General features: G+C 52.9%; 8 protein-coding genes across 9 annotated transcripts; 5 read left to right on the top strand and 3 right to left on the bottom strand.

The window, feature by feature from the left end:
* Positions 1–108: 108 nt before the first annotated feature.
* CKM354_000872600 (uncharacterized protein) lies at positions 109–2007 on the bottom strand (the record flags this gene model as incomplete). Its single annotated transcript, XM_044804118.1, has 1 exon — positions 109–2007. One exon carries the CDS (start codon positions 2005–2007, stop codon positions 109–111), a length of 1899 nt encoding a protein of 632 aa, XP_044660053.1.
* Positions 2008–2410: 403 nt separating this feature from the next.
* CKM354_000872500 (uncharacterized protein) lies at positions 2411–4880 on the top strand (the record flags this gene model as incomplete). The annotated part of the gene is made up of 10 exons (XM_044804117.1): positions 2411–2633; positions 2688–3139; positions 3190–3348; positions 3397–3511; positions 3551–3845; positions 3899–4001; positions 4054–4160; positions 4207–4253; positions 4320–4586; positions 4636–4880. 10 exons carry the CDS (start codon positions 2411–2413, stop codon positions 4878–4880), a joined length of 2013 nt encoding a protein of 670 aa, XP_044660052.1.
* Positions 4881–5257: 377 nt separating this feature from the next.
* CKM354_000872400 (uncharacterized protein) lies at positions 5258–5767 on the top strand (the record flags this gene model as incomplete). Its single annotated transcript, XM_044804116.1, has 1 exon — positions 5258–5767. One exon carries the CDS (start codon positions 5258–5260, stop codon positions 5765–5767), a length of 510 nt encoding a protein of 169 aa, XP_044660051.1.
* A 1774-nt stretch (positions 5768–7541) lies between these two features.
* CKM354_000872300 (uncharacterized protein) lies at positions 7542–8999 on the top strand (the record flags this gene model as incomplete). Its single annotated transcript, XM_044804115.1, has 5 exons — positions 7542–7628; positions 7686–7831; positions 7905–8247; positions 8430–8565; positions 8617–8999. 5 exons carry the CDS (start codon positions 7542–7544, stop codon positions 8997–8999), a joined length of 1095 nt encoding a protein of 364 aa, XP_044660050.1.
* A 131-nt stretch (positions 9000–9130) lies between these two features.
* On the bottom strand, positions 9131–11151 carry CKM354_000872200 (uncharacterized protein; the record flags this gene model as incomplete). Its single annotated transcript, XM_044804114.1, has 5 exons — positions 9131–10026; positions 10086–10452; positions 10509–10528; positions 10663–10695; positions 11034–11151. The coding sequence occupies 5 exons, from the start codon at positions 11149–11151 to the stop codon at positions 9131–9133; spliced, it is 1434 nt and encodes a 477-aa protein (XP_044660049.1).
* A 915-nt stretch (positions 11152–12066) lies between these two features.
* CKM354_000872100 (uncharacterized protein) lies at positions 12067–13503 on the top strand (the record flags this gene model as incomplete). Its single annotated transcript, XM_044804113.1, has 2 exons — positions 12067–12138; positions 12190–13503. 2 exons carry the CDS (start codon positions 12067–12069, stop codon positions 13501–13503), a joined length of 1386 nt encoding a protein of 461 aa, XP_044660048.1.
* A 327-nt stretch (positions 13504–13830) lies between these two features.
* CKM354_000872000 (uncharacterized protein) lies at positions 13831–18693 on the top strand (the record flags this gene model as incomplete). 2 transcript variants are annotated; one of them, XM_044804111.1, is made up of 4 exons in its annotated part: positions 13831–14047; positions 14098–15534; positions 15581–15923; positions 15972–18693. In XM_044804111.1, the coding sequence occupies 4 exons, from the start codon at positions 13831–13833 to the stop codon at positions 18691–18693; spliced, it is 4719 nt and encodes a 1572-aa protein (XP_044660046.1). The 2 variants fall into 2 exon arrangements, with proteins under 2 accessions (XP_044660046.1, XP_044660047.1); XM_044804112.1 differs by having other exon boundaries at positions 14092–15534.
* Positions 18694–19446: 753 nt separating this feature from the next.
* On the bottom strand, positions 19447–25881 carry CKM354_000871900 (uncharacterized protein; the record flags this gene model as incomplete). The annotated part of the gene is made up of 1 exon (XM_044804110.1): positions 19447–25881. The coding sequence occupies one exon, from the start codon at positions 25879–25881 to the stop codon at positions 19447–19449; it is 6435 nt and encodes a 2144-aa protein (XP_044660045.1).
* Positions 25882–25891: the final 10 nt, after the last annotated feature.

The following is a 25891-nucleotide window of genomic DNA, read 5'->3' as shown; positions in this document are numbered from 1 at the left end:
GTTAATGAATTCTACCAAATGGCAGGCACCCGCTTGGAGACGGAAACGGTCGGAAATATATCTCTGTACAACCTCTATGGGCAATCTCGATGCTACCTCAAGAATCAGTCACGGAAGAGTGAGCGACTCGCCATCTTTCAAGCGAGCGAAGCTCTCCAGATCTGCACCTTCGTCATTGCCATATCGCCCGAGCATAGGCACGATTGTAAGCACGACTTCGCCTCTGTCTACCTGAGCAAATCTCTGCGAAACAACCAAAGATCCTTCTGCCCACATTTCAACAACGACACGAGGGCGGTGCATGCTGAACTCCAGCCAGAGCTTGGGAACTCTCTTGGATATCTTGTTGATGCTCTCAATCACTTCGTCATCGACAGTAGCCAGACTCTGTATTACGCCATTGAGCTCCGCTGCCAGCGAAGTAACGGTGTCACTGAAGCCCTTCTTCAGTTGCGCGCGGGGATCGAAGTGGGAAAGGACTGGTTGTTTGAGAACATCTCTGCATTCCTGCAACGTCATGTATCTCCAGCGTTCTGTTACGGTACTTGCGATTGGCCATCTGTATCTGCCGGTGTCTGGCGATGTCGAATCATCAGCACTATTGACAGTCCACTGGCGCTCCATTTCCTTTCCGGCTTCACCAAACATTCGGAACGGACTTGCCAAGACGTGGTTATTTAGGATACACCAGATGACATCTGACAGAATTGCTTTCTTCAATCGTCGGAGGCTGTGCTTTGCACTGTGTCTCTCCAGACTTCGTTCTGGAAAAAGGCGCTGGTCTGCTTTCCACGACAGCCCGCTGATCTCATTTATCAAGGTCTCGATCTCCAAGAACCTCTCCTTCAACTTCGCATCGGTCATGCGCGGCAAGCCCGACGTGCTGAACATCGCTGCGCGGTACACGTCATCATCGCGTGAGAGTAGAGCCTTATTGAGCTCTTTCTCCTGATTCTGTAGATGGTTTTTTACCGCCGCATGCTCGGCTTTGAGACTTGCCTCCTGCTGTTCATGCTTCTGACGGAGATTCAGAACCTCTTCGGAGTGTTTGTATTTTTGCATCTCGGTCTCCTCGGAATGCTTCTGCCTAAGGCCGATAATCTCGGCTTCGAGCCGATTCTGGGCATCTATCGCATTGCGTTTGGCTTCCTCAGTCTTCAGACGGTGCTCTTGCTTGACACTTCGCATCTCGGCCCGATACCGTTTCTCGACATCAGCCGCGTTCTGTGCCGCTTCCTCAGTCACTTGCTGGTGCTTTCGATTCAGCTCTCGAATCTCTCGGCCATGTTTGGACTGCAGCTCAGCTCGCTCCCGGTTGTTGGCATTTTGTGTATCGTCGAAGCTGATTTGCCAATTACGCATATCCTGCGCATGCTTTTTGTTGATGTCGGATATCTCCCGACGATGATCCTGGATTGTCTTATCATGCCGGTCACGGAGACGGCGGCACTCCTGACCATGCTTGATCTTTGTCTCGTCTAGCTCACGCTGAGATTTGAGCCGCTGCTTGTTCAGATCCGTTACCAAGTCTCGCTTTTCCTGATCATGCTTCGTCCTGGCCTCGGCTTCGCTACGCCGAGAGTTGAACAGCTGGTTCTGCAACTCTGTACGGAGTTCTTGGTACTCCTGATCATACTTTGCCTTTGCTTCACGTGCTTCAATAGTAGCTTTTCGGGCTTGCTCATTGGATGCGTCTTGATGCGTCTTTCTCAGCTCCTCACGCTCTTGATCAGACTCTCTCAGCTTTTGCCTCAGATCTTCGATATGATATTCGAAAGCTGCCAGCGCTGCTTTTTCGATCTTGTGCTCTCTATCATTTTCATATGGCGGTAAAGCTTCAATGAATGCCGCAATACGCCGATCAGGCTCAGGTCCGGGGGAAGGCGCAGGCGCAGGCGAAGATGGCGGCGAAGGGGAAAGCGACGGCGAAGGCGCAAAATGTGATCGGGACTCGTCTTGCGCAGATGAGTGTCGATTCATTGATCTCAGAAATTTACGGACCCCCATGTCTATGTCACGGATGGTCGTCTGAGGGTGTTCTCAGTGGGCTTTGCCTTGAGAATGAGCTTGGATCAATTCCACCCTCGCTGCGAAGGTAGGCCCCGAAGAGCTGCGCGGCCGTGGTTGCACACATACAGGCTTACTTCGCCCCGCCAGGCTGAGTCAAGTGGCAGTGATAAAGAGCACACCTCGTTGTTCACCCACTCTTGGCGCTGCAGCTCTGATTGGGGTGACTTGCGGAATGCTTCTGTCACCCGTTGCCTTTGCATCCAGCCTTAGGGCATTGTGGCCCAATGATGTGAATGGCAGTCCGCGATAGTCTTTCTGAAATGGTACGCCCTCGAGTGAAAATCCCACGCTCTTCACTGTTTCTTCGCCGAGTCATCGATTTGCAAGATACATGGCAAACATGGGCAGCAATTCGTTCCTGGGAGATGATTTGCTCGAGACAGATGAAGACGAGGATGAATATTCGCAGACGTCTACACACTCAAAACCTCTGTCCTCGTCGGCGAGCACGCGACACCATAATGGCAACGGAAGCATACCCGCAACGAGGCAAGCAACAAGTGAAACATCAGCTGGGGAACGACGATTCATCCTAGGCCTTGATTTCGGCACAACTTATACTGGTAAGCAGTATTCCGGAGCGTCAACCTCCCGTGAAACTAATGCTCTCGAATCAGGCGTAGCTTTTGCCTCAGTGGAAGCCAAAGATACTCATTACATCTCCTCATCTACCATCGAGGTTCTCCGAAACTGGGGTCGCACAATGAGCAACATGGACAAAGTTCCCAGCGTAACATCGTACACCTTTGGTCTTCCTGGCAAACCAGAGTGGGGCTCGAACATCAGCAATAATGCACTGACGATCATTAACCAAAAGCTGGAACTCGAATTGCAAGAAAATAAGGTGGACGAGCTAGGCCTGACGTTGTACGTCCTCAATGGTACTAGAGACCTTAGATTCGAATACATACGCGACGATGGCCCGAATCTCGACTTCCCACGCAATACGCCGGAGGAGATCGTGACAGATTATTTGCGACAAGTATTTGAACGTACTCGAGATGTCATCAAGGTAAAAGAATTGAGCCGAACGAAAACACCAGTTGACTTGGTTATTACAATGCCAGTGGTGGGTACACGCTCTGTATTACTGCAGCCTTAACTGACTCAACAAACCAGGACTGGAGCTACGAGGCACGGAATGCGGTATATCGGGCTGTCACAAAGGCGGGTTTCAACTCCAATCGCATTCCTACGCTGCGTGACACTCTTCTGGTCACTGAGCCAGAAGCCGCAGCATATTACACAGTCCGCGAAAGTGGCCCGGGCCTGCTGAAGGTGATGCGGTTCTCTTATACCCTAGTCCTGAGGCTGACATGATGCCAGGAAAACAAGTGCTTCGTTTTATGCGATGCAGGTGGTGGCACCGTGGATGCTGTGGCCTTTCAAGTCAAACAGTCACGTCCTTTCCTCCAACTAGAGAAAGTTACGAAGCCCACAGGTACGATTCTTTTCGCTCATGCAATTCTTCGCTGAGCAGTAGCAGGAGCTAAATGCGGTTCTGCCTTGATCGACACGGAATTCAAACGCTGGTTGCGAAAGGCAATAGGTGAGGAGAACTACATCCAGCTTGATCCTGCCGCCGAAGGACAGAGGACGATAAATCCACACGATATGGAAACCGGTCCTATGAGAACACTGATCAAGAGTTTCTTTGTGGCGAAGTCTACGTTTAGTAACACCAAGAAGAACGCTATCAGTATAGAGCTGCCTGATCCACTGCACAAACTGAAGCTGGGAACCCGAGTAGACGATGGTGCTTTGATCATACAATGGTGCGTGGTGTTACTTCTCTACAATATTGCATACTGATGCTGATGATGTTTAGGAAGGAGATGAAGCGGCTCATGGACAAATGCGTAGGCCCAACCGTCGAACTGATTCTGGCACAGATTGAAAGTGTCGAAGCCTCGCGTGGCACAGAGGTTAAGGTGAGACTCAAGAGACTGCTGATCACTTTACTTTACTGATTACAACACGAAGACCATTTTCCTCGTAGGAGGCTTCGGTGCATCGCCATACCTGCAAGAGGAACTTAGAAGAAATTTCGGACTTTTGGACGTGACGTTATTCCACCCGAGCAAAGATTCGTATGTTGCGCAAGCTTTTCTTAAATCCTCAACTGATTTCCTGCAGGCTTACAGCTGTGGTGCAAGGCGCGGTCATTCATGGCATCGAAAGGCGTAAGTATCCTCACCCCAGCTGCGGGTAACTTCGGAGCACAAAGACTGATCGAAAACTTCCTCAAGCACAAAAGGAACAAACTGTCAAAATGACATCCATGACCAAGACATACGGCTATGTTCATCGCGGTGATCAATTTCGGTGGTTTATCAAGAAGGGGGATCTGATAAGGCGAGGAAACACCACTCTCGAAACGTGGCAGACAGACGATTTCTGGATAGAGCGTCCCTCAAGCGAGCACAGTGCAGTCACCTTCCGACTCTTTCGATTCGACACCGATGACGACAGCGAGAACCGGAGGCTTCCCACCAATTGGGGGAAAAGTTGGAATGGTAAGTATGCATTCGGACTGGACCTAGTCAGATTTCTGATAAGCTGCAGATATTCAGGTAGCAGGGATCGTCAGAGCCACTTTGGGGCAACTCTCCCGTGGCTCTGTGCCCAGTGCCAAAAAATTCCGCTTACTAGGTCCATTCAAATGGCGGGTAACATGCAATGACTCGGAGCTTTTCGCAGAGTTGCTCCTGAAAGAGAAAGTGTTGGGAGATTGTCATAGGATCGCGACGTTGAGTCTTGCGACCAACAGGCAAGCCTCTGGGGGACCATATAGTGAGTGGCAGGCCTGATTTGGGCTTCGTTACAACTGGCACACGGTTCACCAGCGCATGGTGAAAGCACTGCAGCAGGCGCTCTGCTCACAGCAATACCGCCACGTGCGATACCAATGTGGCGTTGGTACGTACCTTGATAAATGGCAGACAGACATACTAGCGGCATCAAGCAAGGCAACAAGGCAATGCATGCAGCAATACTGCGCCTTCTTACCTGGTTCACCGGTGCGGCGCTGCAGAAGCACAGCACGATGAATGCCTGAGTCTAATGCCACATCCAGAGCATCTGGCCGCTCCCGATCTGATGTATCCTGCAGGCTCCTGCCCCTGCGAAGTAGCCGGCTCACAAGTTTTACACATTCAACGACTCGAACCCAAATTTCTGCTCGACTATGTGCTTCGGGTGCTTTGGGCGATCGAAAGACAAGAAGGAACTAGGTCCTGTAGTCGCCCTCGACGATTTAAACAAATTCAGGCCTCAGAATGCCACGAACAATGCTGGAGACGTCCGGCATTCACGACTGCAAAAGCCACCGGCCGTTCTGAATCAGGAGTTAGAAAATTTAGAAGCAGAGTCTGGCAACCCGCTGAAAGATAACAGTTCCGCGCAAGCAGTGCGGCGACTGCGCGCTTTGATACGGGAGAAGTTCGCCATCGATGTTGAAGTCTGGGAGAACAGAAACATGCAAGGCCCCATGCGTCGAATATTGATGGCCAAGGCAGCAAGATCGGACGAAGTCATGAAAGAGATCTTGGATATGGTTAGTGCGTGGAATCGAAGTGATTTCAAGCAGGAAGAATGGATACTTGCACAACAGATCAAGGAGCGCCTATTGTCAAATGAACAGTATCGTTCCTGGGAAAGTTTGCCGCCTTGGAAACGCAAAGGTTTCGATGAGTGATTTCGAGGCCGAGGAATATCGTCGGTGATTACGAGCAGCGCAAGGAAATGATGCATTGAGCCTCGGGACAGCATTCTCATGAGAACACATCATGATCTCGGACACTAAGTACGTCTTCATTTGTAGTGTCACAGAAGTCCTGCAACAGAGATCGTTGTAATGTTCCTATGCTTTTATCGCCAGTGACAGGGGACTGGGGAAATGTTGGGAAGAACGGTCATGAGCGGAGCACCCCAATGGAATTGCAGTGGGTGAATCAACAATTCTGCCATCATGCTGGTATACGGACGATTCTCCGCCAAACAATCAACACGGTGTCTGGGACAACGGACTATGGTATTACACGACAGCGTTTGAACACTCAGAAGATACCACGCTATAGCTCAAAGGCAGATACGCCAATTACATGTTCTCTAATGCCATTATCAGACCGTACACAGTACGAAGTTCTTTGACACATTATCAACAGCTCACTGAGTCTACGATGACACGAAGCCCGGATTGTTTGCAGACGCAACTTCACAAGCATATGCGCATAGCTTTGGCTGGCGGGGCAACCCTCGAGGTTCCAGGGGCCACTGGCGGCGCTGCCTCGCTGGTTTGGGAATCTTTTCGGAATTGAGGCTGTCCAAGGCGTTCACTACTTTCTCAAAGGAAGTATGGACAACACGTGGACATCGAAAGCAATCTAGAGATTGGCCGAAGAGCTCAAGCTACTGCAACGTAAGATAGTTCTCGATGCGCCATGGTTGTGCACCCGTCTCTCGCGGACGCTCACCGGTATCGACCTCGCCGCGTTTGCTCCTCAAATCTGAGGCCACGCGCTTTCTTACCCAAACTACGAGCTTGCAGAAAAAATATCTAGCTTAGAGAGGTTAGCGTCTTCAGCCTTGCTGCAACAGCAGCGTTCATCACACAGCAGATCGGACGAGAATGCGAACCAGCAAGGCTGTGCGGACGACTGCTTGTTGCCTTGCTACGCCTGGTATTTCGTGGCGCATGGCTACTGGACGCCAAAGCTGCGGCCAGATCTGTTGATCGTTGGATGCTCCTTAAAAGTGATTGCCTTCAGCCTTGTCTAAAGTCATTCGGCGGCCTCGGAAGGACTCGACACTGCCGATGGCAATATCCGGAAACGATGAAGAAGAGCGTCCTTGCGGGATCTTTGTGCGATAAGGCCGTTTGGGCAAATGGTGCGGATGATAGCAGACTATGTGAACGATGGTAGGTCATCTGAGTACCTGAGGTTAGAGGTTAATAGGGGCCGCCGCCAAGTTCAATACTTCAATGTGACATCGCGATATTCGCCAGCAGATCAAGAACCGAGTGAATTGATATTATAGTACGATAGGACAAGACGGATGTATGAACGCCTCACTGTGTTGGCAAGATGTTGTTGAATTAGATTAAGTACCGCTTTAACTAGACCAGGATGTGGTGGTCATCATGCCAAGACGCGTTTTCGACTTCACCTTCTACTTCCTCCTCCTGTCCCATCCTCGACCTGATTCCCATCAACGTTTAGAGATTAAGGCACCTGATTGAGCGCGATGAGTGGGCTTCCATCGAAGTGAGGTCGTCTGCATACTTCTATCGTGCTTGCTATCTCTACCTCGTAGTTGCTTCACAGCCGTCATGACACGCACATCAGTCAGCCGTTGGCACTTACCTGCAACTTCTGATCCCCAACTCATCACCATAACATGTCTCATTCTGCCATATTCCATCGCCAGTACATCTCAACATGTCCGCAGAACCATCAACACGCGCAACAATGCCACCACCAACCAGCGACTACGCCTTCATAACCGCACACATCATCAACGGCCCACAATCTCCACGCTACCTCCTTCCCTTCTTCGTCTGCTGGTCGGCATTAATCTTTACACACACAGCACCCCCACAGCGAACCTTCTAGGACTGGTGCACCTTTGGCGGCCTCGTAATCACATTCTTCGTCCTCGCTCTGCCACAGCCGTACTGGGAAATGGGGAACTACGATGTTCCGATGTTCTTCACTGGCTTGTGGTTCACGTATCTCATTCTGCTGAAGAGGCCGGAACGGTAACCAACATCGACGGAAAATTCCTCGAAAGTGAATCAGAGAGCTACAAGATACTGATTTCACCTATTGTAGGGATTTCGAACGTCACGATGAGATCCAACCTCTTGGTCCGACAGATTCGCAGGAATATCTGAGGTGGCAGAGAAGTAAAGCGACCAGTGTTCTTTTCTCGCCGAGACTACAATACTGGTACATTGGCGAAGAACATCACGACGACACGCAACCTCCCCAGACGTACTACGCAAATGAGCTGCAGTATTTACTACACTGGGCTTGGCAACTCCCTCTCTCGTACCTGGCACTGGACACGATGCACAACTACTTTGTAGTCCAGGACCCGTACTGGACAAACCTTGAGATGTACTGGTGGGAGCCCTACGATGCTGATGCACTGAGACGGACAATTGTCGTCTGGGTGAGCTTCTGGGCTATCACTTCGCTGCTCGAATGTCTCGTCGGTCCATTTCTCCTCTTCCTTCATCTTGCGGGAATTAAGGACGCACTTGGAGTCCACACATGCACCCTCCAGCTTTTGGAAGTCCAATGCATATTCTCAAACGCGGGGTCAGAGGATTTTGGGCACGTGGAGGATTCTAGCACAGTTTCTTCACTACTGCCGTGACTGCGCCAGGGCACGCCTTTTCGGATTATGCCGAACTGTATGACGATCAGTTTGAGCGGTACATATTGGCCGCGATATCGGGCTTCGGATTTTCTGGTTTGATACATGCTGGTAAGCAATGGAATTTATTCATCTCAACACAAACAGAACTGATTATTACAGGTCTCGTCCCCCGCGACCCACTTTATGCCAACCTACCAGGTGGAGAATCAGCCTTCCATCTCAAAGTCTGCATAATCTGCTTCTTCATGTCTCAAGTTCTTGCATTGGGAGTAGAAGCTTTGGTCGCAACGTTAGCGAAAGGTATTATGGGCTCTCAATTCTGGCGACATGGCTTTGGACTCAGGTTACGCTTGTTGATCACTGCGCTTTGGGTTGTAGTGTGGTTCGTGCTTGCCACTTACCCTCTGGGTAATGTACTTCGACAGCTTCGCTTCTTTCGCTTCTCGCCAGTCCCATTCAGCATCGTATCATGGCAGAGCGGAAATTGGTCTGAGGTGGTCGATCATTTGCGAGACAGCGTGGGGCAGCCAGAATTGTACTAGGGAATTGAGATGATCAGATTGGGATCTGTCTAGCACTCTACCGTGTCTTTGTATTTTAGTTCAAACAAGGCCGTGTATGCATTCTTCGTGATTGTCTTCTGTTCTCCACTTCCACAGCTTCACAGCAGCGCTTACTCCTCAGCCGCATGAGCACCATACTTCTTCAAGACCCTCTCCACGCCATCCATACCCTGCTTGAGCACCTCCATCGTTGGTCCATACGAAACGCGGACGTAGTGATGGCAAGGGCTATCGAACAAATCTCTTCTCCTCGCAGGGTTCAAGTCGAAGAAGATACCCGGCACCACAATGACCTTCTCCTTCAGACAAGCGGCGAAGAAGTTCAATCCGTCATTGATCTCATGTGGCAGATGTTCAAGGTTAAGCCACAAGTAGAACGTGCTGTCAGGTGTATAGCTCAGCTTGAAACCCATCTTCTGCAAGCGATCCACAACATAATCGCGCTTCTCACGGAAATGCGTCTGCAGAGCCTTCATCTCAGCTCGAACATTGTCCGGTTCGAGCATGGGGACGGCAGCTTCTTGGAACGGAACATTGGTACCTCCGTCGAGGTATGAACCACAAGATCCGAGAGCTTTGACGAACTCCTTAGGTCCGAGGATCCAGGCTACACGCCAGCCTGGAAGACGGAAGCGCTTGGTGAGACCGTCAATGATGAGCACGCCATCTTCGTCGACATCTTCGACATTGGAAGCGGCGGAGATAACAGTCCCGTCGCACCCAGTGGTGTAATTGTAGCCGCTGTAGAACTCGTCCATGATCAAGGTAGCGCGGTCACGGCAGAGATCCTGGATCTCGATGAGCTCGTCCGTGGGAATCATTTTGCCTGTTGGGTTGCGGGGGTTGGAGGTCAAGATGACAGAGGTTCCGCGAGCTATTTCGTCTTCGATTTTCTCGGAGTGGATCTGGTAGTTGTCGCTCTTGTTCAATGGGATGGGAAGTGGGGTGAAGTTCTTAAAGAGGGACAACATCTCGTTGTATGCAGTGTAGTCGGGAATGAAGAAGCCTTTCGCGATCACGTTAACTCATATTTCGAATCTCGTCGTCGTCGAGGGCACATCTCACCAAGATAGGAATTGCCAAGGATAGCAGCAATTCTGATCAGTCCGGCACGACCACCTGGAACGATACAGACATTCTCCCAAGTGTACTGGCTGTCCTTGCCTTGGCGGTGATGCTCGTTGTAGAGACGGGCTACGGCTTCTCTGAGAGGTTTGATGCCAGCCGTTGGGCCGTACTCTCTTCCAGTCAGAGAAATGTTGATGCTCTCAGGTCGTGGGAAACATCCTTCGATCTCATCATCCACTTCAGGTGCACCTTGACCTAGGTTTGCCCACAGATGTGGGTTTTCCGCGAAGCCATGTTCATAGGCACGCTCAGTGCACCAGATGACTCCTGTGGAAGCACGTGAAGGGTCAAGTCCGGCGTGAGGCTGGCGATTTTGTCAGTGCCGCTGCTGATGCACGCAATATCTGAAATTGTAAGTACCTGATGTCCCTCGTGGGCCTCTGAGATTGGCGTTAGCTTGTTTTACAACGTGATTTTCTCTGTGTGCATCCTAATGTGTTTCGTCTATGTTGCTTGCCCACAATCGGGTACGAAGCAGAATGCATGATGCTTGAATGTGAGAATTTCAACTTACGTCTGTATTGAAGATGTATGGCACTGTTGAGTTCTGTAGATAGGTCAGTTCGTGCATTGAATCATGTCACATCTTTCGCGGGCACTAGTAAGTGCAGGACGTCGTCAGAACCAGTCACTAGATTGTCTCGCGCATCGTCGCATCGCTCGATTGCGACAAAAGCGATGACACGAAGGCGCATTCTGTACGTTCGCGCGATCCGAACTCCAACATCAGGCGTGTTTTCGCCGTCTTCTGGATCTTGTTCCCCGCAGGTCTTCTTGTAAAGATCCTGGTCACTGCATGACTTCTGCCTGGTTATGCTTCTCACAGCCTCCGACTTGGCGTCGTTGGCATAAGGACGAGACTTGGCATATACGTCGTCGTCTTACCTTCAGCGCTTGGTCCTTGTGCAGTGGAAAATCGGCGCGGCCTTGAAGTGCTTAGCCTGTGGCCGTGGCTGGGCGGGTGCTCCCCGACGTTGCCTCCGCGGAAGGATATCGCGGACATCGCTGCGATGGCTCAGAAAAGTGGATAAAGTCTCAATGGCAGGAGAGAGGGCTCAGGAAGCCAAGTGCGGATATAATAAAAGAGTTTGGTTCGAGGGACTCTTTGCACAGCCCGTTTTGTGTCAGATTTTCTGCAGCGTCCAGCATGGCCTGGCAGCAGCAGGAGCTTTGCGGCGTTTTAGAAGCAGAACTTAGTCCTTCACGCCTGCTCCGCTAATTGGCCGTTCGGGCTCGAATACGCGTGCTTCCTGTCACAACGTGGCAGGATGGATGCTCCGGCTGGACAGTGCCGTGCTGGCGACGCACTAGGCGGCGCTCCGGTCGCACAATGATGCTGCTCGACCTCTACCACACGCCCACGCTGGGGAGTCATGGGAGGGTGCACGCGTTTGGACGAAGTAAAGCCGCGTCGGAAGGCGGTCTAGAGGCGCGCCGACCCCACGCGCAAGCACACCGACCCAGCAGCACATCACTTCGCACAAATACCGCGGGGCTGGGATCAAGGCTGAGCCCGACATGTTGCCAACTCATCCTGCCGACTGGAAACTCAGACGACGATGTCATGAAGACGTGCGGCCAAGCTCCTTTTGCCTGCGCAATTGATGTTAATTCAATAGCGCATTAGGTAGGCCTACCCCTGATCGGCTCGTGACCAATCGATCTGTCAGGACCAAGCGGGATACCGATCGCGGCATGTGGCTTGTCCTTCGTACCTTCTTACCCACCTCTCTGCAACTGGTAAACTGACGTGTGACCACGACTGCAAATGCTTATGCTCTAGTACTGGTCTTCTGACCTCACGCTCCTTTTTCGCGTATTTCGTCTTTCATATCCAAGGCGTTTCCAGGTCGGTCGTGCATTTCATGGGACGGTCCACCTCAAAACATTTCTTGAATACAGCATCCACCTCCTCGATATGGCGGTCGATGCAGCTCGCCGGCAGGCGACCCTAGGAGGCATTCCTGTAAAGCACATTGCGCTGGTCGCGGTGAGTCTGGCTTGAGTCCGTCTGGAAGATGCAACACTGACACAACAGCAGCTGGTGATACAGAATGCGGCGCTCGTCCTAGTACTTCGATATTCCCGCATCATGCCCTTGGTTGAAGGACAACGATATTTCGCGTCCACGGCAGTCTTCCTTTCGGAGGTTATCAAGTTTTCGTTCTTCCTGTCGATGGCCCTCTACGAGACCGCAACGAGCCCTCACGCACCCGATGCCTCCACGATCAGCGAACTGGCGGGCTCACTTTCGCGAGCAGTATTCACAGGAGACAGTTGGAAATTGGCGATACCAGCGATTTTGTACTCGCTTCAAAATACGCTGCAGTATGTTTCGGCCAGTAATCTGGATGCTGCAACCTTCAGCTTGGTATACCAGCTCAAGGTCGTCTCAACAGCCATATTTGGTGTGTTGTTGGTGGGCCGAGTGCTAGACGGGCGGAAATGGACAAGCTTGGGACTTCTAGCAGTTGGGGTGTTGGTCGTACAGTTTGGCACAATCTCATCACAAGAGGGTGGACCACTGTCGATGAAGGACCTGAGAGATGGCGTGTCATTCCATGCTCCTCGAAGCATCTGGGAATTGCGAGATGCAGGCAATCAAGCTGCTGGACAATTGAACAAGCGCTCCGCAACATACGAAGGCATCGATGAAGATGTTGCCGCAGCAAATCCTCGCATGAACGCGACGATCGGGTTGGTGGCTGCGGTAGTCGCTTGCTTCACTTCCGGTGGTGCGGGAGTATACTTTGAGAAAATCCTAAAGTCAAAAGAAGCGCAAAGGACTTCAATCTGGGTCAGAAATGTTCAGCTTTCGTTCTACTCGCTCTGGCCGGTGTTGTTCCTCGGCGTGCTGTTTAGGGATGGCGAGCACCTGGCGACCAAGGGTTTCTTTGCGGGCTACAACTGGACTGTATGGCTCGTTGTATTGCTGCAGGCTGTCGGCGGGATACTTGTCGCGTTGTCGTTGAACTACGCCGACAATGCGACTCGGGTGTCGGCTACCACAGCATCATCCGTTATTGTACTGGTCATCTCGGCTCTTCTCTTGGAGTTTCCCACTTCCATGTTGTTCCTGCTCGGCACAATCATCGCGCTCGCAGCCGCGTTCGCATATCAGTCGGCACCAAACGAGAAGCAACTCCGACCACCGCCGATCAACGTGTCACAATACGAAAAGAATCAGTCACCCGGGTATTTCGATCTGGAGTCGGTCTCAACGGCCAGCAAGTCGCCACTGCGAGATTCAATGCGCGACGGGCTATCGACCAGCAGGCCTGGTACGCCTTCAGGAGAGCGAAGGCTCTTCAGAGCTAAGAGTTCGGAGTGGAAGAAGGGGAAACGAGAGTTGTGATGGCAGTGCAAAGAGCAGGAAGAGGTGAGCATATTGGATACCCGCGAGGACTCAGACCCGCAATGAAGTTATGTGCATATGTGTTTTCAACAGCGAGGGCGCGCCATCATGTACGTAAGTCTTGAATGCATTCGCGTCTCCTAATCATGTCGCGTGCGCGTGAAGTGTGGAAAGAGCAGTTCTCACGCGTGCCTTCCTGGTGTTGAGGCCGAAGCAGCGCGCACTCGCGTCTTCACGTTGCTAACATCGCCGACTCTCACACCTCAGTTCAGAGCGATTATCTCTTCGAGCGGTTCACCTGGGGAAAGGTGCGAAGGCGAACACACAATGGACGACGATCAAGACATCTTCGATCAGCTCGACAGGCTGCAAAGCGGAGCACACGTCCTGGACGCAAGCTACGAACCACGGCGGGCAAACAGCACCGCTTTTGCAGCTTACGATGGACATGACAGTGGGTATCATACACAAGCCCCTTATGCTAATTCCTATGCTGTGGCGACGGACGATTACGAGGACGCGCCATTGCAGCTCGACGCTTTCGGTGAGTGCTGTACCCATCATCCAAGCAGAGAAACGCTGACAAAGGTCGAGATCAGCGTCTACTTCGCCAGCCTGACCGCGACTCCAGGCAGTGGCAGGCCTCTCAAGGTCATGCCAGGTTGTCACTGCCTCCAGCAGCCACGCAGCCTTCTCGCGTCAGTCAGTTCGACCACAGCTTTCACGACCCAAGGCCAGCAGCCTCTCAACGTCCCGATCTATCACGTTTCGCCTTCAGTCCTTCGCAGAATGGCGTCGGAGACATCTCTCCAGATCGCTCCGCTCGTTTGTCAAGTCCTGCTTTCTCCGCCAGCCAACGCCATCCACCGCCACTCAACAACGATCATTCGGAATATCAGCAGCGACATCAGCCTCAAATTAGGGGACACAGCTTTGCTCGCAATCAGCCAGAAGCATCGAACGCGCTTCAAGTACACCGCACGCACGACGACGAACAGTCCTCCGATCAAGACCAATTTCCACAGCAGCCTTCCATAACTACCAGTCAGGCGGCTCAATCGCAGTCTCTGGCGCCCGCACGTACATCGCAAGCGCCAACGCCCATTGTGCAAGGGATTCCACTGGTTCCGGTTCGGCAGCTCTCAGACAAATTCCGCACGGTCTTTACATTCCCGCTATTCAATGCAGTGCAGTCAAAGTGTTTCCCAGTCGTCTTTCAGTCAAATGACAATTTCGTTCTATCGTCGCCTACCGGCAGTGGTAAGACTGTGATCTTTGAGCTTGCAATATGCCGGCTGGTCCAGGGACACAGCAGTGGCAGCTTCAAGATCGTCTACATGGCTCCCACCAAATCGCTGTGCTCCGAGCGCGCTCGAGACTGGCACTCGAAGTTTGGCGCTTTCGACTTGCAATGTGCTGAGCTTACAGGCGACACAGACAATGCGCAGCTTCGCAACGTGCAGCACGCCAGTATCATCATCACTACGCCTGAGAAATGGGACAGCGTCACTCGGAAATGGAAAGACCATCAGAAGCTAATGCACATGGTCAAGCTCTTCCTGGTCGACGAAGTGCACATGCTGAAGGAGGATCGTGGTCCCACGCTCGAAGCTGTGGTCTCGCGCATGAAGTCCGTGGGCTCTGATGTCCGCTTCATAGCGCTCAGTGCTACCGTGCCAAACTCACAAGACATTGCAACATGGCTGGGGAAAGATTCTTTGAACCCTCAAATACCAGCACCACGCGAGAAATTTGGCGAAGAGTTCCGCCCAGTGCGTCTCCAGAAGCACGTTTGTGGATACAAATCGGATTCAAATGACTTTGCCTTCGAAAAACTGCTCGATAGCAAGCTCACTGATGTGATTGTCAAGTGGTCACAACGTAAACCCATCATGGTGTTCTGCATGACGAGAAAGTCATGCGTGACCACTGCACAATTGCTGGCGAAGTGGTGGTCGTCCAAAGGACCTCGGGACAGATACTGGACAGCTCCTCGTAGCCGCATTGTGGTTGCAGACAAAGATCTGAAAGGTATGCGCGTCAGACCTCCGATACTATGTAAGCTGACTCCAGGCAGAAACTACAGCTTCTGGAGTGGCATTCCACCATGCCGGAGTCAGCAATGAGGATCGCGCCGCCGTCGAGCAGGGCTATCTTTCTGGTGAGCTCAGTGTGATATGCTGTACATCAACGCTCGCGGTTGGAGTCAATTTGCCCTGCCATATGGTCATCATCAAAGGTACTGTATGCTACCAGACCAGTGGAAGCAAGGAGTACTCGGACTTGGAGACTATGCAAATGCTCGGTCGCGCTGGCAGGCCACAGTTTGATGACAGTGCAGTCGCCGTCATAATGACTCGACTACATCGCGTAGAAACATACGAGAAGATGATGACCGGATCAGAGGTGCTAGAAAGCTGGTACGTACACATGAAACCAGTGCTCGCGCCGAATGCTAATCGCGATAGCCTGCATCAACACCTAATCGATCACTTCAACGCTGAGATTGGCTTGTGTACGATCAATAATGCTTATTCAGCGAAGAAGTGGTTGACGGGCACTTTCTTGTACGTGCGCCTCAAGGAGAATCCGGAGCACTACCAACTGGAAGGCCTGGCGCAAGGCCGCACACTGGATGAGCGACTGGAGCACATCTGCACAAAGGCCATCGACCTTCTCCAGGAACATGACCTCGTTCATGGCACGATCAAACTTGAATGTACCGAGTTTGGTGATTCGATGGCCCGCTACTACATCCAATTCGATACGATGAAGCAGTTTCTGGCCTTGCGACCCAGAGCCAAGATCTCAGAGATCCTCTCGACAGTCTCTCAAGCGGCCGAGTTCAAGGACATCCGCTTTCGTGCAGGAGAGAAGCCAATATACAAGGAACTCAACAAGAACCAATCAATGAAGTTCCCGATTCCCGTCAACATCGACCTTACCGCACACAAAGTGTCGCTGATCATACAGAGTGTTCTTGGAGCAATCGATGTCAACACGGAGGATCAACGACATCGTTATGAATACAATACCAGCAGACTTGTCATCTTCCAACAAGCGCACCGCCTTATCAGATGCATCATTGACTGCCAGCTGTACTTGGAGGATGCAGTGTCGGCAAGAAATGCACTGATGCTTGCTCGCAGCTTGAGTGCTCAAGTCTGGGACGATTCTCCTCTGCACATAAAGCAGATCGAGGGCATCGGTCCAGTCGGCGTCCGGAAGCTGGTCGCAGCGGGCCTCAAGAGCATTGAGGACGTTGCCAATGCCGAATCTGGTCGCATTGAGAATGCCATGACACGCAATCCGCCATTTGGAAGTGAGCTGAAAAAGAAAGCGATGGCTTTCCCTCAGCTTCGAATCTCCATGAAGATCGTTGGCGAGCCGATCGTCAAGAAGGGCGAAGGTGTGACCATCAAAGTCAATGCTGAGATTGGCTTCATCAACGAGAAGGTACCAGAGACGTTCAATCGGAAGCCAGTCTACATTTGCCTACTGGCGGAAGCGTCAGATTGCCGCAAGGTGCATTTCGCACGCATCAGTGCGAAGAAAATGGGCAAGGGCCAGGAGATCTTGTTCAGCGCCATTCTCAAGACTCAAGCGCAGGTCATCAGAGGGTACTTGATGTGTGATGAAATTGCAGGCACGCAGAGGATGGCGATGTTGAAGCCAGACTTGCCAGGCTTCATGTTCCCCGTGGCGAAGCCCGACCAGGAGAGTCAACTGCCGACAAACCAGGAGAATGCACCAAACACGTCGAAGCGACGTGCCGCTGCTGCTACAGAGGCACGGCCCAATAACACCCTTGATGAGTTTGGAGATGCAAGTCTCGATGATGCGGCGTTGGCAGCCGCAGACTTCACCAACATCGATGACTTCGACGATGACGGGAACGAGAAGAACAAAGCGAAAGAGAAACCACAGAAACGCAAAGTGTCCACTGAACCGCGCGAGTCTGTGCAATTACCGAACGGCAAGTGGACCTGCAATCACGCCTGCAAAGACAAGACTGCCTGCAAACATGGAGCGTGTTGTCGCGAAGGCTTGGACAAGAAGCCGAGACCGCCCAAGCCAAAGGATACAAGGAAGAACGAGCCAGCCTCTGATCCGCGACAGACTCAGCTCGATCTCAGCAAGACCAAGAAGCAGAGTGCGTCGACCGGCTCGCAGCAGCCATCAGCTCGCAAGCCACTACAATCCAAAGAAGCGCGAGACCTCGAGCAGCTGCACAACAGCGTCAACACATCTACGAAAGCTATTCCACTTTTGAGCAAAGCAGGCAAGGGCAAGGGCGAGGCCTCACGAAAGGAGAAATCGACAAAACATGATGAGAATGACTACGACCTGGGCGCGCTCGCATCAGACGACTTTCCAGCAGATCCGTTCACCCTTCAGCCGGAGACCGCAGCATCGCAGAATGGCGGACTAGCCAACGCTGACTTGTGTGGGCCCGATGACGATATGCTTGACATGCCTGAAGATGTCGTGACTGATCCCTTCGACAACATCGAAGCCGGTAACGACAACTTGCTCGATCTTTCGCAGTTTCCAGATCCACTCGACTTTGATCCTGGCAATGACTGGAATAGTGGCCTTTCAAATTCGGATGGCTTCCCTCAGAACCACACATTATCGCGTTTTTACTCAATCGGTGGTGAGCAGAGCGAAGAAAACCTCAACAGGCCGTTCTCCATGAAGGAAAAGGGTATGTTCGTCACAGGCGACAGCACAGACAGCATCAACGACAACAGCCTCGCCTTTGTCTCAGGCGCCCTCCAAGAGGATCACAGAGAGGTACATACCCCAGCATACACTCGTCAACCAAAAGTGCCTTCCAAGCGTCCTTTCGCGGATACCGCTCCCACAGATGCAAGTGAGTTCATCTCTTCTTCCAAGCACCAGAAGGCTCCATCCCGGCGTCCTTCCGGCCTAGAGCTCGAGAGCAGTCACTGGAAGCCAGCTCAAGTCGGCCAAAACCGCCAGTTCATCGAAGATAAGGCTCTTTCCATCGAAGACAACACGTTCCTGGCAGAAATCGCTGGCATCTCGAGTGTAGATCCGCCGGCCGCGAATGATGCGCAGACTGACAAGTCGAAGGACGATATCAAAGCGACTGCCCCGGAGGAAGAGACTATGGAGCAGTGGTTCGAGAAGAATTTCGGCTTAGAGAAGTTTGAACTTATCTGAGAAGAAGCCCAAGCCACTGTGCACCACAGCTTTCCTTCAAATGAAGGGATTCAGGATCGTGTTCGACACAATTCTGCAAGCACGACTCAGACATGAGCTATTGACATATTACTCGTTGCATTATTCCAAAGATCGCTCAAAAATAATAACGCAAGGACGCATGAAAGTATGTGAACATATTCAGTAGATAATCATACGCAGCCACACACATCATTCTCATTTCGGCGGACAGACTCATGAGCTAGCTAGCAATGACACAAGAGTGAAACGAAACATAGAATAAAAAAGTCTTTTCTGTCTGCCGTTCGTGATTCCTCTCACCTCTCCTTGACATCCCGAACTCCAACCAAATGCAATACCGATGCATTGTTTTTATACAGCGAATACACGCAAAGGCCACTCCCCCACACATTACAGACCCTTCGATGCGCCAGCCAGAATCTCCATATCATATACTGTCTCCACTCGCGGAACGCCAATTCCAGCGCTGATGCCTCGCTTGATCGAAAGAATACTTTACATCGTCTTCCACGACTCTTCCTCCGAAGTCTCATCCATGCGTTGCTGCTGTTGATAATTTTCCTCCTCGTCATTGTTCAGTCTGTGGCGGTGCCGAGGGGAAGACAAGAGATCTGTGAGATCCTCGGTAGCTCCAGCAGTACCCTGATTGCGTCGAGGAGGTGATCCAGCTCGAGTCGACACGTTGCGGTTCGCAGCACCTTGAACACGGATACCTGATCTTGGTGAAGTGTTCTACGCTCCTCCAGTCGGACCGCCGCCCCGAGTGCGCTTGACTTCTCCGCCTGCCTGAGGTTCAGCGCCGTCGTGAGCACGCTTCTGGCCCGCATTTGCGGCGTTGCCGCGAGCACCGCCGCGAGCGATGCCGCCTCGTGCACCTCGAGCAGCTGCTCCGCCGCGAGGCAGTCCGGATGACAGAGCGCCACGCTGTGAGAGAGCATTGCCTGCTGCCGCACCCTGAACTTGCAGGCCCGTTCCAGGACCGCTGATACTAGCTTTGCGGCTGCCAGGGTTACTGCGACCTCCAGGTGCTGGAAGCTTGCTGCCCGGTGCGGGAATGGACGAAGTGCCCGCTAGGCTCCTCAGCGCACTGGGCCCAGTACCGACAGCTGGCTTTGTCGGTGCTGCCGCCGCTGTGGAGGGGCCAGATTGAGATGCTGGCCTCGATGCAGGACCGCCGCTCGCGTCAATCGTCGCAGCTGCAGGAGTGAACGAAGCCGCTTGTGGATTAGGTGCAGGGGACCCTAGAGGCTTTGATGGCTGACCAAAAGTGGAAGTTGCTGGTGCAGCAGGTGGAGCTGATACACCAGGCTTCGCAGGAGTCGTTGCTGGGCCATTTGCAGCAGCAGGCTTTGGGACTGGTCGCGCCTTCTGGGCAACCTCCCAAACTTCTTTGATGGGCTTTTCGGGTGTCTCTTGCGCAGCCTTCTGTACGGCAGTGATCTTGGCCATCGCAATATCCCGCTGATTAAGCTGTACCTTAAACTTTTTCTCGGCGGCCTCGACGGCTTGCTTGACTGCTGCATCTTTGGCTTCGGTTGCTGCATCAAGTTCCTTTCTCACAGTCTCAAGCTGCTGTTCGAGGGCCTCACGCGCGAGCTTGTCTGCCTCGGCCTCGTTTGGCTCACCACTGGGCGCAGCTGCAGGAGTTGATAGCTTGGCCAACTCCTCCTGCAAGTTCTTAATCTCGGCCTCCTTAGCTGCAATTGTATCCTTCAGCTTCATTGTCTGAGTGTCCACTTGTTTCCTAACGTTCTTGGTGAGCAGCTCCTTGATCGCCGCGTTGGTTTTAACCAACTCTATCGCCTGCTCATTGGTGAATGTGAGAGTCTTCACATCGATGTCTGTCGTTGCAGCCGGCGTCTCAAGGTTAGCCTTTACAGGCGACAGAGCTTCGGCCTTTTCGATAGCTGATGCTCCATCTACGTTGAAGCGCTCGAGAGCAGCCTGGTGTTCAGCCTTCAATTGCTCAATAGCTGCAGCGTGTTCGTCTTTCAGTGCCTGTAGCTCAGCCTCATGTTCTGTCTTGAGCTCTGCGCTAACCTCCGTGCGAAGCCTTGATTTCTCATCTTTGAGCCGCGCGTTAAGCTTGCTCTTCATTTGTTCGGTCTTGACTTTCGCATCCTCATCGAGCTGCGACTTCACAAGTTGGTACTGTGCTTCAAGCTCCGCACGCTGCTTAGCAACTTCTTCAGCAACTTGCTCAGCCACTGATTTCTCACCCGCAGCTGGCTCTGCGTTGACTGGAGCCTCGGATGAAGTAGCCGCCGCATTGGCACGAAGAGTTTCGACCTCCCGTTGTGCCGTTGCGAGCTCTTGCTGAAGATTGGCAAGGGTTTCGGTGTTGTCTGCAGTAGGCGCGGAAGATTCGACGCCTGATTTGGTCTGGGTAGATTCGAGCTGTTGTTGGAGATCAGAGACTTGAGTCTCAAGCTCGTGTACACGTGCTTGCAGTGTCTGAACCTGGTTCTCGAGATTTTCTGCACGGCCCGCGTGCTCGGCGGCCTGGGCTTCTGCTTCTGCAATCTTAGCTTGCATTGCTGTCTGATCATTGGAACTGCCCGAGGCCGTGCCATCCTCCTCAACCTGACCTTCCTCTGCATCTTCCGAGGACACTTGAGGAGCTTTGGTGCGAGCCTCTTCGAGTGATGTCTTGGTTTGTGCAAGCTCGGCTTGGACGGAAGCAAGCTCGGTCTGTGCTTGTTCAAGTGCAGTGGCGAGAGCGTCTTTTTCGGCGGTCACAGCGGTCTTCTCGTTTGTCAACTCGGTGATCCTCGTCCGCCGCTTCACATCCTGGTCCTTGGCCTGCTCCTTGAACTTGGTCAGTCGCTCGTGCAATGGCGTTGTGACCGCCTCTTTCTCGCTCTGTAGACGGGCCTCAAAACCGTCAATCTGCTCTTGCAACGGCGCTTGCGCAGACTCGAGCCGCTCTTTCTCAGCCTGAAGCTCTTCGAGCTTCTTCTTCATCTCCTCAAGCTCGGCGGGGTCCACACGGTCGTACTTGCTGATGATGTTTTGTGTACGATCGCGCCAGTGATCTCTGTCATCTTGGAGAAGCTTCATCTCACCCTCCTTGACTTCAAGCTCGCCCTCGAGTTCACCAACACGACTCTTCAGAGGCTCGATTTCTGCCAGAAGGCGCTCGACTTCCTGACTCTTTTGCTCCAATGACTCTCGGGCTTGGCGAGCCTCGTTACGCAAGGTAGTTGCCGATTCGCGGTACACGTTGAGCTCGTTGATTGTTTGCATGAGCTTGGATGTGCTGCTCTCTGCAGAGGACTTCTCAACAGACTGACGACGCTCATCGGCGAGCTTCTGTCGTGTTTCCTCGAGCTGTGAATTTGCATACTCGAGCTGCTGCTGCAAACGCTTGGCTTCTTGTACCGAGAGCTCATACTGCGTGTCAACGATCTCCTTCTCACGTCTCAAGAAGTTGATCACTTCTTGCAGATTGGCGCTGTTGGAGGGCGCGTCTTCGTGGCCTTCGGCATCGGTGGCTGGCGTGGCAGCAGCGCGGCCTTGTCTCAGAGCCGTGAGTTCTTTTGAGAACGACTCCATCTGCGAATGAAGGAGCTTGTTCTGCTCATCGAGATCTTGGCGCTTTCTCTTCGCTTCCTCAAGCTCGCGCTCGAACTGTTCCTTCTGCTCAGTCCAGCTCTCCTCGCTGCGTTCAAGGCTGGCTTTGGCAGCCTCGGCCTCAGCTTTGGCCCCAGCAATCTCGGTTTTGAGTTCATTATACTCCTTGCGCACACTTGCCAAAGACTTGGCCGCCTCTGCGTGCTTCTGCAGCTCAACCTCGTAGCTAGTCTGTGCCTCTTGCGCGATTTCTGCTTGAGTCTTCACGTCCTGTTGAATGGTGATAGCATTCGCTTCCAGACGCTCCACCTCGTCTCTCAGCCTGCTCAACTCGGACTCGTGGTTCGCCTTCTGCTCTGCAAGCTGGCGACCGCTGTCATCAGCCTTAGTGCGCAGTTCAGAAAGCTCGCTGTTGGTGGTCCCAAGCTCTGAGCTAATGTCTTCGATGCGCTGCTCCAGTTCAGTTATTTTGGCGTCCTTTTCGGCAATTACGCTGTCCATATCCTCCCTGAATTGGTCCGCAGTGACACTGAGGTTGCTCAGTTCCTCTTCGGAAGCCTGGGCAATGGCCTGGTACTGCTCGACCTGCTTCTTGGCGTTTTCGACCTCGGCCTTCTGCAGCTCGAGATCACGGCGCAGCTCAGTGACCTGCAAAGCCAGGCGCTGTTCCGTAGGGAGCTCTTCATCGTCGGCACCCTGCTGCTCGCCATTCTGGGTTGGCTCTGGACGAGTCGAAGGTCGTGGCTGCAATGCAGTGACCCGTTCCTCAGCAGCGCGAAGCTCGATCTTCAGCTCATCAACACGCGTCTGAAGTTGATCGCGGCTTGTCTTTGCGGCCACTAATTCCTCACGAACATTGCCCAAACTCTTTACCAGGTCATCAATACGAGTCCGGCTCTGGCTTTCCTCGTACTCCCGACGCAGCGCTGCCTTCTTGCTGTCTTCCACTTCGGATTCAAGCTTCTTCTTGGCATCGTTCAGCTCCGTCTCCAGAGACTCAACGCGAGATTGAAGACGACGGCGGTTCTCAGACTCTTGAAGCTCGCGCTCATTTTGCAGATTTTGCAAGTCTGTGACCAGTTTGTTCAGGCGGGAGCGATCGTCAAGGAGTGTCTTGTTCTCCTCCTGAAGGCGAGTTTCGATGCGCTTGTACAGCTCCTTCTCCGCCTTGGCATTGGCGTTCTCGTTACGCAGAGATTCGGCCATAGAACGCGCCTCGACCAATTCTTCGGCAACTTGCTGCGTTCGCAAATCTTGACGCGCCGCCTGTTCGCCCAGCTGCTGTGAACGCTTCTGCAGTTCCGAATTCTCATTGCGCAAGGCAGTGAAGTTGGACTGCAACATCTCGTAGCGTTCTGCGGCCAGTGTGAGCTGAGACTGCGCACGCGCCAGGTCCGCTTGTAATGAGCTCTTCTCGCGCATGAGAGCATCAGCCTGGTCCTTGAGCATGCGACGATCGGTCGAAGCCTCATTACGGAACTGGTCAAAGTGTGTCTGGTGTTCCTTGAGAAGCTTGCGCAGATCTTCGTCCACGGAGCGAGGCGTTGCCGCTGGCCCGACACTGTGGCGCTGTGGTGTACCAGGTCCGACACTCTGGCCAAAGAGGGACTGCATATCGGCATCTGGAGCTAGTTGACCACGGTACTGCAGCATCCTACGGAACATGTCGCGCTCCTTCATGTAGCTGTCGATCTGGGTAGTCGTTGATGTGAGTTCGTCCTTGTAGCGCTCCACCTGTTGACGAAGCACCTCCACTTCCTGGGCATCGGCCTCGTGTTGACGTGCCTTTTCTTTCGCTTCGTCGCCTTCCATCTGCTCGCCCAGCTCACGCGTGAGGCGGAGTAGCTTTTCGTTCTGCGCCTGCAGATCAGAGACCTCACGGAATATGACCAGACGCTCGGAGATAAGACGACCGGTACTGCTAAGCTCATCCAATGTGCCATCATCGAGCTCGCCGCGAGCAGCACGCTCAATCTCGTGTCGCTCATCTGCAGACATCTCGCCCAAGCCCTGATCCCTACTTTGGATTTCAACCAAGAGTATCTTGACTTGTGCGGAAAGGTCGCGAAGTTGTTGGCGAAGGATCTGGCTCTCGTGAGTTGCAGTGTCCGCTTCGGCCTTCCAGCGCTCAAGTTCTCGAAGCGCGCCCTCTTTGCCAGCGTTGGCTTCGTCCAGAAGTCCTGAGAAGTTGAGTACCTCGTTCTCCAATCGATCCTGCTCTTCTTTGAGGTCCTCAATCTCCGGCTTCCGTGTCTCAAGTTCATTGACAAGCTCGTCCAGAGCTGTGGAAAGTTTGTTGGTGCGCCGACGCTCGTTCTCCAGGTCCTCTTGTGCCTCAGTATACTTGGTATACAGCTGAGTGAAACTGAGACCATTCACCACTTTGCGCATCGAGCCTGGCATTGCCGATGGCGATGCATTCCGGCCAGGGGTCTGAGGTTCGCCATTACGCATCGGGGTTCCTGGTCGAGACATGCGCGGTTGTTGCTCCAGTCGTTCTACTGTCAGCTCTAGCTCTGCCACCTTCTGCTCTGCAGTCTCTTTGTCCCCCCTCTCCGTCTCAATCTCAGCCTGCAATCGACCAATCTCCTCCGCGGCATCCTCCTTGATCTGGTCAACTTGTCCCTGTACCTCTTGCAATCGCGCTTTGTGTGTCGCTGCATTCTGTGCTTGCAGCTCCGCCAAGCGCTTGCTGCCATTGAGCTCGGCTCTAAAGTCCTGTTCCTTTCGAGCAGCCTCCTCTTGCAAGCTTGCAATACGCGCGAAGGCCTCGTCAGCTTTGGCTTGCAGCTCGTCCAGACGATGCCGAAGGGTCGCCTCAGTTCGCTTCAAGGCTTCCACGTTCGCATTGCTATCCTCCAGCTCACGTTCCAGGCTAGAGATCCGCGCATTGCGTTCCTTGCGGAACTTTGTGTGCTCTTGGCTCCTCGTCTGCAGCTCGCTAGCATGCCACTCGTTGTTTTTCTTGAGCAGCTCTATCTCCTGCTGCAGTGCTTGCTCTCGGAATTTCTGTGAAGAAGCTGCATTTTCCAGTGTCGAGTTCTTCTCCTCCAGCTGACTGATCTCGCGTCGCAGGGCGAGCAACTTCGAATGTTGCTCGGATAACTCGACGGCCACACGATCCTTTTCGCTAGACTTGCTTTCCACCAGAGCCAGCGCATCGCGATTGGAAGCCTCGAGAGTCTCGATTCTCTGTCGGAGTGCTTGAGTTTCGGCACTAGACCCAGAGGAAGACGACTTCAGCTGCTCGAGCTCAACCGCAAGAGCTTCGCGCGCAGCTTCTGACTGGTTAAGCTTCGTACGCAGTTCTTCGACTTCCTTTTGCGCCTTCGCAACTGCGGCTTTCTGAGCCTTGACCTTAGTCTCCGAAGTCCGCACGGTGTTGTCAAGCTCGACATCGACCTTGAGCTTTTCTGCCTTCAGCGCGTCGAACTCGTTGCCCTTGTCAGTGAGGGAAAGAAGGAAGTCCTCGACAAGTTCTGCCGTTGGGGCGTCTAGCAATTGCTGCACGTCATGTTCAGCAACGCCGTATGTAGTCGCGAGGTAGGCGACATCCACCGCGGCGGCGTCGTGGGCCTGGGCTCGCGTGCGCATCGTGGTGGTC

Source organism: Cercospora kikuchii (genome assembly GCF_019650295.1).
Source record: "Cercospora kikuchii DNA, contig_00005, whole genome shotgun sequence".
Classification (NCBI taxonomy): domain Eukaryota; kingdom Fungi; phylum Ascomycota; class Dothideomycetes; order Mycosphaerellales; family Mycosphaerellaceae; genus Cercospora; species Cercospora kikuchii.
Note: the sequence above shows the minus strand (reverse complement) of the source record. Positions and strands in the feature narration are given on the sequence as shown.